This window comes from Leuresthes tenuis, unplaced genomic scaffold, assembly GCF_036924035.1.
Source record: "Leuresthes tenuis unplaced genomic scaffold, fLeuTen1.0.hap1 SCAF_9, whole genome shotgun sequence".
In the NCBI taxonomy this organism is placed as follows: Eukaryota; Metazoa; Chordata; class Actinopteri; order Atheriniformes; family Atherinopsidae; genus Leuresthes; species Leuresthes tenuis.
Genome location: NW_027325363.1, coordinates 33,101,622 through 33,113,969, shown reverse-complemented (window position 1 = coordinate 33,113,969; position 12,348 = coordinate 33,101,622). Strand labels below are relative to the sequence as shown.

The 12,348-nt window shown below is 38.7% G+C and overlaps 1 protein-coding gene across 1 annotated transcript in view; it reads right to left on the bottom strand.

The window, feature by feature from the left end:
- nlrx1 (NLR family member X1) overlaps nucleotides 1-12,348 on the bottom strand; it is a 104,474-nt gene that overhangs the window by 36,983 nt on the left and 55,143 nt on the right. The window contains exon 7 of the mRNA XM_072393131.1: nucleotides 8,945-9,128. Coding sequence (XP_072249232.1) covers nucleotides 8,945-9,128 — 184 coding nt within the window. The remainder of the gene's footprint in view (nucleotides 1-8,944; nucleotides 9,129-12,348) is intronic.

Genomic DNA, 12,348 nt, shown 5'->3' with positions numbered 1-12,348 from the left:
ACATGCTCTGTTCAGGGCACTTCCTGCCCTCTTTCCTTCACCAACTGCACCATCGAAGAAGTTGGGAAATGCCAGTGAGGCATTGCTTCATGTCCTTCAGGTGAGAGTTTGTTCACGACAATTGTTGAACAATCAAGGGGTGTGTCCACAAAAAGGGCTTTTTGAGCCACCACCAGGAGTGCTAGTCTTTTCCATGCCATTCTGTTACTTCATTGACAGACTTGCTTTGGCTTTTTCTTTTGGTCCCATGTTTAAAAAGGAAAGTTTGCTTTGGTGTTTTATGGTTTTTCTGTTGTACCCTTTAAGACATTTCTCAGATTTTTTTCTTTCTTCTTTTTATTAACCAACAGAAGATCCCACCATCTACCAACAGAAGAGACCACTCACCGCTCTTGTTTTGCTCTTTGATGGGTCCTGCTGTCTTGTCACATTTGGAACCACTCCCATCACCACTTTTGCCAAAGAAGACCTTCGTGAAGGTTTGCTTTATCTCATGGCTTACTATTACACTCTGCATCTCACCTATCCAAAGTGTGTGGCAACCGTCCTCTCCGTCATTCAGACAGAAATATTACAGGACTCTATTCATGACCAAGACATGACGACCTCATACAAAAAATCCATGGCAGAATGGAAGGCTTTTATTGGGATGTAAAGGTGTTAAAATAAAAAACTGCAACCAACAGTTTCACTGCCCTGGTCAATTAAAATCAAGTGTGTGAGGGTGTGGGATAGTAGTGTGTTTTGCAGACGTTGTCAAGAATTATTTCTTGTTGTTCAAGTACTTACTGATTGCCTTGTTCTTTATTCCTTTAATCATAAAAGCATGTTTCAAATCATATTCAGTGTTCAGTAACACAATGAATATTGTAACATCACGTTGCCATAATTACCTCAAGGCCAATGTTTTCTGTTGCAATGCCTTTCGCAATTGTGAATGCGTACTATTTTGAAAAGCAATAGGTGTATTAAGAGGGACTGTTACAAAACCAAATCTAAATAAATTTTTGTTGACAGCAATCTGTGTGCTTTACCGTATTTATGCTTTGTCTCATTTTAAGCTGGACAAGCTAATAATGAACAATCTTGAATTAAGAGAAATCATCTTGTTTAGTGGTTCTGCTTTTAAGAACTTTTCACTAAAATTAATAAAGGCAAAAACACTGAAGGTAGAATTGACATCTTATTTGGAGTTTATTTGACTTAACACGGTGCTTGGAATGAGTGTTTTACTGCTTGGAATGAGTGGTAAAACACTCATTCCAAGATATATATCACCTTTCTAATGCCAAGATAATTTTTCTTATTTCAAGAAATCTCACTAAGTGTAATTATCTTACTGCACTGGCAGATAAACTAATTGCTTTTAACTTCTCAAATTCTGTATTTTTTTACTTGCATTTAGATGGTTAATTTTTGCAGTGTATTCATATAGGGAAGCGGTGAGCGTAGGCTGTGTGCAGTTTACCATTCATTGTGTTTGTGTTGCACGGCGCAGCTTGAGCGCAGCGCTCTGCGTGTCCAATAGGACGGACTTTCCTTGTAGAAATCGATCATTGCGAAAATTATTTGGGCGGCCTTGGCATGGAAAAGTTTGGGAACCACTGGCACAGGCTATGTAGAATCAGTAATGAGCAATTCAGGTTAAAATCATTATAAACACCTTGTACAGAACAAAAATACCTTGCTAACAGACAAATACTTATATTTACCCATTTTCGACTCAGGCTCCAGAAGCTGAATAAAGTGGCTACTGACTGCATTGAAAATTAAAAATTTGCAATTTATAAACATAACTAACACATTGTTTGATGACAATTGATGACAAGGTTCAGGTTTTTTTTTTTTATCATTTATATATTAACAGATAAGGGTTTTTTAACAATATAGTATTGATCACTTGTCTTGATGTATGAAGACATGAATTTAGCAGAAAGATATCAGTGTATAAATGTACTGTATAACTTACTAGAAGTGACTAGTTACTTGTGATTGTAATTCTTTGCTGAAACTGTTTCAGACAATAATATTAAAATATTTATTTTCTTTGTTAGGTCCAAGACACAGTGACTCCGATGTCAACACAAGTAAGTAATCATACAAAATCTTTACACTGTACATATTCAAACTCACTAGAATGGTAAAGGGAGTGGGTTTTTTGGGATTTTTTTTTTTTTTTTTGGTAAGCCAGAGAGGAAATAAGCCTCTTACTAGTTCCCTCATCAAAACAATTTCATGGGTTTTTTTCAATTTGATTTTGGATTATTATTGAAAATACGCCGTTTTCTGGTATCTATCTGAAACATGTTCACCACATTGAGTCTTGCTTAATTATTACTGTACTTGTTTACTATGAACTGATCTAATTGTAAAATTTGAGTAAAAAATGTTCGTAACTAAAGTTACCCTGTAAAGACATACGACTGAATGGATGAATCTACTTGTTCAACACGATAACAGTTAATCTACGTGAGAACTAACAGTCTCATTAGCAGTCACCATTTAAAAGACATGTAAAATAAATGAAACACACTTCCAAAGTATATGCATGTTAATTAAAAATGCATGGGGATGTCTACACTATGAGTGATTGTAACATTTATTAAAACAAAAACTTTCCAATCTTGTATTAGTGAGTAAAAACTGCAAGATTTAGAACTGATAGTGTATGGATCAACTTTTTCTATAACATAAATGCATTTTGTCAAACGATCAACTACGAAACCAAGGGGATTTCAAACACAACACAAAAGTCCTGGAAAAGGGGCGGGAAGAACTTGTGACATGCAAGCAGGCCTCTTACAACACCCGTGTTGAGGATTATTTGCCTTGCACATATTGTTATGGGATGTTTGTCAAAAAGGAATTGTGGAAACATCAGTCTGCATGTGGAAGCAAAAAATATTGCACAACAGATGAACCAAATAGAAGAAGAAGAGTACAAAGTCGAGCTGCACGCCCAATCATTGCTTCCTCCACTAGATGTCAGACCATCATCAATAACATGATGTAGCTTTTCACATAAGGACAGATTCTTTGATTTGCAGGTACAGTGAAGCACTATTTGCAAAACATGGACGTGTGAAGTCAAGACACCAGTATATTTCACAGAGAATGAGGGAGCTTGGCTGTTTCATGTTGGTGGCTAAAGACATTGACAAAACTGTAGGTATCAGTTTGTAGTCAGTGTGGCGAAGGTGGTTACTGAGTTTAGTCCTGGCAAAAATGAGTATGGGAAACAATCTACTGCTGTCAAAATCGGATTCTGTCTCAAGGGAGTATTGGAGGGCCTTATTGGACAAGCACTTATGAATGATGATGACTTGTATGAGAGAAAGGCAAAGAAATTCCTGGAACTTTTAGAAAAAAACTGGAAAAATCATGTGTCTGTCAGTGCTCATCAGATATTGCAAGAAAAGCGATGGAACAAGCAAGACGACATCCCCCTTACCAAAGATGTGATCACTCTGAGGGATTATCTGAGGATGGTAAAAGACAAAGCAAAGGAGGAACTAACAAAGGGCTTTGACTGCCTGCGAAAATATGCTGAGGAGAGCAAAGCCGACAACCCTGAGCTACTGAGATCGACCAAGTTAAGGAAACAGGTCGCCACACTGTGTCAACTTCTCGATCTAAGTGAGCAAGAGCTCAAACAAGTCGCAAGATTTATGGAACATGATATCCGAGTTCATTGGGACTTTTACCAGCAGACTGACAAAATATTTCAAATTGCAAAGATCAGCAAACTTCTTTTTGCAATGGAGCAGGGCACAGGGACCTTAAAAGGGAAAAAACCTAAACACCATCAACCTTTCTGTTAGTGGTATGTATGCACTACAACTGACACAGTTTTGTCTTGTCCCTAATTGATCTAGTTTATTCAATTGTAGTCTTTTTGGTTCTGCTTAGCATTTACTTTTACTATAATTATCCAACATCAACTCAACATCAAGAGGGGCAGGGGGGAGGGAGGAAAGGGAGAGGGGCAGGAGGGAGGAATAACAGATGGAAGGAAGGAATGGAGGAAAGGAGGAGCAGTCAAAACAGACAGAACAGGAGGTTAACATTTGCTGGTTCCTGCATGTTAAATGTGAGGATGCTTTTCTCTGATTTATACCATTTAAAAAGTATACATTTTTATGATAAGCATTTTCACTACTTTGAGTCATTTTATTTAGATTTTTTTTATTTTGTCTTTATTGATCATGATGTGTTGAAGAAAGCTTGTTATGCTCAGTTGGTAACCATTTGGTAACCATTGCCATGGTTACCAACCAGCGTTTGAGCCAACACAGTAATATTTAGAAGTGTCATCAGGCAATTTGACTGTCTTTATGGGTGTCTATTATCACTTTATAATAGACACCCTGCAGCTAATCAGAATCGAGTATTTCCCCCAGACCATGGTATAAATTAATGCAATGTTCAGAGACTTTGAACTCTAACCTTCAAGATTGACTGTTTGTCTGTTGCTGCTGTAGATGAGAGTTTGGGATCGAGCCCAGATATGAGGCCCTCCCAGAAGAAAAGAAAAAAAAGGGCTGTGAAAACCAGCGGTAAGTTCTTTAAAACTCAAAGCTGATTTATGACATCTTTGCACACATGTGGTGTACAATAACATTTAAGAATAATTTTGTCTCCTCTGCAGATAGTTATATGATCGCATTGCACTTGCTTTACAGATGGAATTTCTGACCTGTTGAGCAAAATCAGCTTTGAACCACGAGCTGAGGATGGGAAGTCAGACACAGATGGTGAGATTTATGTTTATTAAAATGCAACCTTTTTGTACACTGCTGGTTGTTTTGCATACTTAAAATGTATTAGTTAAAAGTAGAAGGCGCATCGTCTGGCATCATCTGTTATCATCTAGTGTTAACAGTAATCTGTTGATTTTTGTCAGTCATATATATCTTTATTTATTTTATGTTCTCCTAATATTTGCCTGTTTGTGTTGTAGATCAGGGCCAGTAACAACTGTGATTAAGAGAGGGAGCGGAGAACAGCCCAAGTCCAAGGAAATAATGAGTAGGTTCTTTAAAACTAGACAGGAGAAGCATACAGTTTTTCCTCATTCGATGTAGGGCAGAGAATGTTGTCATGATGCTGTGTAAAGCCCTTTGAGACAAACTGCTTATAAAAACTCTGTATGAAATGGATACAACATTGAAGTACTGTGGTTGCTATCTGTGACTACCTTCAAGCCATGTTTGTGCAGATAAAAAAAAAACTGTTTACCTGTTTATTTAAGGTATGCATTGTTTTCTGTCATTTGTCACCCCAAGCAAAGGCGAGGAGAGGATGGTCTAAGGCTGAGAGGAAGGCAGTGCACAAGCACTTGGATGCGTTTGTCAAAGACCGCCGAGTACCAGGAAAAGTGTGCATGAAATGCAGAAACAAAGAAAATTCTAGCCGAGAGATCCTGGAAGGATGTTAAAAACTTAAGTGTACAACATAATTGTAACAATGAACAGGAGGTCTGCTTTGCACACACTTAACTTTTGAATATTGTTTACATAGTTTGTAAAGATGGTTGGCACTTACACATCGTGACTTATTTGGATGCTGTCGTTCTTTTAGCAGCTTAAAGAGGTCATGTAATGTATTGTTCAAATATTCAGGTGACACATGTTTTAGTCACTTAATTATTATTATAGGCCAGAGTTTTTCAATTCCAGTCCTTGGGTACCACTGCCCTGCATGTTTTCGATGTTTCCCTCCTCCACCACACCTGATTCAAATAATCAGCTCATCATCAACCTCTGCAGTGGTCTGATAAGGTGCCATTCATTTGAATCAGGTGTGGTGGATGGATGGAAGAACGTATTTACTTTGTGTAATGTTTTGTTAGGGCACACAGGTCATACAGAGCAAGCCCTGCCACACGCAAGCATTGAGAATCACACAGCTCAACAGATTTAGTGTCTTTAGGAACAACCCGTAAAAGAAATGTATATCAATTGATAATACAGAGACTCTGTTTAGAGGTTCAGGAAAATCTAGAGGCTGTGATATCACTGTGCTCCGTGTAAAAAGAGCCCTGACTTTCTGCTCTCATTCCCCTACACTCAAGCTGTGTGGTCTTTCACTCTTCCTCATGGGCCTGAAGCAGCTTGCCCTCACTGACACCTGTCCTGCCTGATTCTTGTCAGAAACTGATCAACAAAAGCAACAATAACAGCTTACTAACACAGAATTGTATCTATACATTTTAATGGTGCTTGTCTTACCTTGTTCGCATAGTGATACTCCTTTTTACCGATGTTACGCTATCGTTGCTGTTTACCATATGTAGCTTGCTAGCTAGCTCTCTAGTTGCTTACAGAAAGAATTACACTTTTGCACTTACCTTCGTAGTCATGGATATAGCTGCTTATGTACAGCTCCCTTCTTGCGGTTGCTTGATAAAGCTTTGGTATTTATTTGGATTAGGCGATGTACATTGTTAATGTCAACTGGCGAGAGGTCCTGCAGGCAGCATGTATAGAACACCATCTCGACCGTGACCGGAAATGCCCATTCTGGCTTATTTTAAACCCAGAAGTAATTGTGCATATAGAGAATTTGACAGTTCTCCTCAGTTTCGCTATGGCGGTACACACCTCACACTTGAACAAGACAGAGAGACAACGATATTTGATACAAAAGTAGGTATGAGTAATAGTTAATTCGTGACTGACATCTAGTGATGACAACATGAAGCCTCACGAAGCACTAAAGCTTTCCATCTGAGTAGTTAAAAAATGGGCCGAAGCGTCATGGTACTTCATTTGCTCGACTGCGCCATCAAGTGGAAAATAACTGTAAAGCAGGTGGTGATTGAAATGACAAAGTGGCTTCACTATGTCATCCACCATAATAATAATAGTAATAAATATAATTGTATTTATTATATGTTTCACACATTATTGTGCGCCTGCCTTATTAGGAGAGATCAGCTCAAAATGCTCCCAGACAGGAGAAAATCTCTTCTTTCTGGCTGGCTCCATAACAAAAAGGCAGCTAGTTAAAAATAATAAGTTTGCGCCTTAAGGTTCTAAATCCACACAATGTGAGGGTAGAACCATTGCGTTTCGCTGGCACTTATATTTCGAATTACGCTCGAAGCCTTCCTGAACCGGTCACGTGGTACGACTGCTTCACCACGTCATCGACACATGCCTCGATACACGCTTCTCAAAATACATCATAAATTACTCGACACACGCTTCGAAGCCTCAACACATCACTACTGACATCAGCTCAAACCACAAGCTTCTGCATTTACCGTAATCAGATAAAGTTAGCTAAAGTTAGCATAAGACAATGTGAATCTCCATTGAGGTAGCTAACATCACATTAGGTAACATAGTGTCAGCGTTAATCATATGGTATCTGAAGTTAATCATGTGTTTTGTAACGGGTTTTCAAAGACTAAAATAAAAATTAGATAGAGTTGAGGACTTACCCAGCAAGTGTTGATTGCACAACCTGGAGTTAGCTGTTGGCTGCCAGTGATCTCTTCTTATTGCAGCCAACAGTCTACATCCTTTGGGATGGAATAAAACTGCAGTCCGGGGTTTCTTTGTCGACTGCCACTGTCAATTTTTGGTCACTTGCTGATTTTCCTGCTACTCCACTTGTTCTGGTAACGTGACAACACTGTAACCTGAGTACTGTGGGCGGACACAAATATGGCGGCGCGAAAATACTGTGACGTCATGTGGTCTTGATGACCACAACAACAACCCGGCAGCTCTGAACTAACAGTGCAATAGTACGCGTTCATTCATTCAACTTTCACCAAACTGTTATCGGTGAGTAGATGAACGTATTTTATGCCAGAAATAAGGTCCAGGTTTAAAAAAAAATAAAAACTTCCGCTTTACATACAAAGTATGTGCAGTTATTTAAGCTATATTTACATGCACAATAAGAAAGGTAGCAGAATGCTTTGAACATTTTCTTACACAGTCCACAGCATTGAGACATCAGATACACCTTGAAATGGAGTCCTCTACAGTATGTATTTTGGGACAAAAGGAGGTTATCCAATTAAATAGCCAAGTTGAGCTATAACCATAGTAGCAGTTGAGCTATAACCATAGCTATAACCATAGCTCAACTTAACTGTTCATGTAAAGAAGACCTCCTCTGTCTCCCCTTCAAGAATATCTCCAGAATTAAGGCAAATTCAACAGCTAAAGGGTAGAGAGCATGAACCGGAACAAGGCTGCTGGTCCAGTTATGGTCAGCCCCAGGGTCTTTGAAAGCCTGCATAGAACAGTTATGTTGCATTCAACAGCACCTCTTCAACCTTCAGGAAACTTCCAATGCTGTTGAAGACATTCTGCCTTGTTACTGTACCTAAAATATCTAATTCATCTGCCTTCAATGACTTTAAACTAGTGTCTTTAGCATCCCACACCATGAATATCTTAGAAAGACTGTAAATAGAGACTGGACAAATGACTATATAAACAGACTACAGCTAGTCTATCTCTAACTCTGTGTCTCTTGACTCTGTGCAGCTCAGACTTCCAGTTCAATTCAGAGTCCTGTCATCTCCAGAAATACTCTGATGACCTGTAGTTAAGGTCAAACACCTTGTGACATGGTGTGGGAACAATCATCTCATCTTGCATATGAACAGGACAAAGGAGATAATTAGAAGCAGGAATAAGCCGAACACTATTTCCATTCTGGGACAGGAAAAGGTTGGAGGTGGTGGGGAATTAAAGACACCTGGGTGTTCATGTCATTTCTGTCCACAACAAAAAAAACAAAACATTCCTGCCAACAACAAGCTCTATAAAAAAAAAAACTGCTTTTAAAGACAAATGGCTGATGATTATTATTGATCAATTTCATACTGCTGCATTCTGGATTAACAAAGCATCTTTAACTTGTATCAATTAAGACAACATAACTCAAACTGAACTACTTTAGTTAAATTGTGGTATACCTTGCAGTGGTGCATGAAAGTACAGAGCTCAGTATGTAGCATTTCAGTGATGTCATACGAATGTTGCTGAGGCAAATGCTTTTGATTGAGGATAGAACCTCTGCAGTCAGTCTGGGGTTCTGAAACTCATACAGAAGGACCAGCAGATCCATCAGCTCTTCTGGTTGTAGAGGCTTGCTGAGCTCTAGCATATAATAGGAAAAAGACTCATTATTCACATAAACACCAAATATATTCACTATATCCTCTGGCTTTGTTGTAAAATGTAAGAAAGTTGCCCTGTGTACACAATATTCACTTCCAATGAAATTTTTTTTCAACATTTGATTTGTGTCAATTTACACTACAAGCAAGAAGTAGATATTCTTTTGGTAAGATTTCTGCATTTGTAAAGCCTAATTGCAAGTAAAATGAGAACACTGTCTAGATACAGAGTTGGATACATTATGCAATGACTTACAAACCATTTAAACCCTATATAGCTGTCGCCTTTGCATGCTCAGGACGGGGCTTAAGTATGAATGAATTGGATTAATTTGGAATTGAATTATTTTGATTGGATGATGTATTGCATGATTGTATTACAATGAATTGGATTCTAATTGCCTATAATTGGCTTGCATCTTCGAAGTGTCTTGAGATGACATTAGTAGTAATTTGGCACTGTATAAATAAAATTTAATTGAATACTGAATTGAAACTGAGGGCCAATCATCCCACATAGAATGAATAATGTATTTTCTATTCTATTCTATGTAGTTGTTTTTTGTTGGCATTTTTCTTTCTTTAGCTTGCAAGAAAAGTAAAGGTTGTATTTCTCTCTTTGATATTTTGGTCATTATGAGAAGAATAATTTATTTCTGCTTAGGACACACTCAAATCTGCTGGTATAATTAGGGAAAAGCTTATTTCTCTCAAACATTATAGGATGTCTTAAATTTGCTCACTTTAGCTTTTCTTGAGAAGTTTTCTATCTAATCTCTAAAGACTTTTTGAAACTGTTCAGAAAAGTTTTTCTTCAGTTTAAAGTTTTGAAAAAGATGCATATGAATTTTTCCCACTCTTTTGAACAAGCCCAAATAAAAATAGTATTAACAAAGCAAGACCTTGTATCCACAAGTGGAGACACCTAACCCTGCAAAGCTAGCAATAATTCAAAGCCCATGTAGCATCAATAAAGTAGGTTGCTGTAATTAAACCTTTACTTAAAAAACTAACTCTTGATCCAGGACTGTTAGTTAGTTATAAACCTTTGTCTAAAGTTCTTGAAAAAAATTGTTGCAGCTCAACTTTGTGATCATTTACACAAACTTTGAAAAGTTTTAGTCAGAATTCTTCGCACAGAAAGGGTGACAGTTACCAATGATCTCCTCTTAGCTTCTTATAGTGGACCTGTCTCTGTGCTTGTCCTGTTGGATCCCAGTGCTGCATTTGGTATGACTGGTCACAACATTCTATTACAGAGACTTCAACATGTTATTGGGATTAAAGGAACTACATTAGGCTGGTCATATTTACATGATAAATTACACGGTTCTGTGCTTGGACCGATTCTTTTTACCTTATACACGCTTCCATTCAGAAATATTATTAGACAGTTTCTAATATCAGAAAAAACTGAAGTTGTTGTCTTGAGACCTGATCGCTTCAGGAAGAAATTGTCTATATAGTTACTCTAGATGGCATTTCCTTGGCTTCAAGTACTACAGTAAGGAACCTTGGAGTTAGTTTTGACCAGGATCTGTCTTTAGACTCTCACATAAAACAAGTTTCCAGGACTGCTTACTTTAACCTTTATAATTGTGTTATAGGCAGAGATTTCCAAGGGACTCATGATGAACCTCTCTTCACGCTGCTCTCTTTTACAATCCATGTACATGTGGCATTATTGTTCTCATTAACTTGTTTCTCTTTCTCAGCAGGCATCCCTAGCTTGGTGATATATTGTTTGTTGTCCCCTCCTTTCTGTCCTCTCAACACCAAGCCAGTCACGGCAGATCGTTGTCCTTCCTGAGTCTTGTTCTGCCAGAGATTTCTTCTTGTTAAAGGGAGTTTTTGCTTTCTGCCATCTCATCTTGTGCATGCTCAGAATGGGTGATTGGATCAAAGAGAGGTTTCGATGCAATCTGTTGATTTCCTTAGCTAGGCCACATTTTTATATATTTATTTATTTTTGTTAAATTGGTCTGTATGAATTGGGCTAATTGGAATTATAGGAAATGGATTTGATTGTATCATTAATTAATTTAATTGATTCAGTTTATGTTCTTATAAACTGTGATATAGACAGTCCTTGTTTAAACCCACATCTTCTTCCTAATCATCCAACTCTATTTTTGCCATTATATATCCACTACTCACGACATTGAGTATTTAGCTTTATCCATCCATCCATTTTCTGCTGCTTATCAGGATCGTGGGGTCAACAGTCTAAGCAGAGATCCAAGGCCACCCTCTCCCCAGCTATCTCCTCCAGTTCTTCTGAGGGGACACCAAATCATTCCTCAGCCAACCGTACTAGAGAACAGTTTCTCCAGTGGTTTCTGGGTCTGCCCCTCAGGCCTCCTCCCAGTGGGACATCTACAAAACATCTCACCGGGGAGGCATCCGAAAGTCAAGTCAAGTCAACTTTTAGTATCAATGCTGCCTCTCACATAACAACCTCCTTGACCCAAACCAATCTGGGTTTAAAAGTGGACACTCCACCGAAACGGTTCTGTTGGCTGTGACAGAAGCCTTAAAAGAAGCCAGAGCGACAGCTAAGTCCTCTGTACTTATCCTGCTCGACTTATCAGCTGCATTTGACACTGTCAACCACAGTATCCTTTTGTCCATACTCTCTAGCATGGGCATCACAGGGAGAGCACACTTGGTTTGAATCATACCTCACTGGTCAGTCTTTCAAAGTATCCTGGCTTGGACACACTTCTGCAGCGCACCACCTCGTCACAGGGGTCCCCCAAGGTTCAGTACTGGGACCTCTTCTCTTTGCCATATACACCAACTCACTGGGACAGATCATCCGATCACATGGCTTCTCATACCAATGTTATGCTGATGATACCCACCTCTATCTGTCATTCCCACCTGACGACCACACGGTCTCAGCACGAATCTCAGACTGTTTCTCTGACATATCAACATGGATGAAAGCCCATCACCTCCAACTTAACCTCCCAAAAACTGAACTGCTAGTCTTCCCAGCCAAACCAACCATACACCACAGCATCTGCATCCAAACTGAATCCCTATCTCTTGCTCCATCAGAGGTTGCTAGAAACTTGGGTGTCGTGATTGATGACCAACTAACCTTCAAAGATCACGTTACCTCGGTTGCTCATTCATGCCGCTTTGCATTACTAAACATAAGAAAGATCAGACCATACCTAACCCAACATGCCACC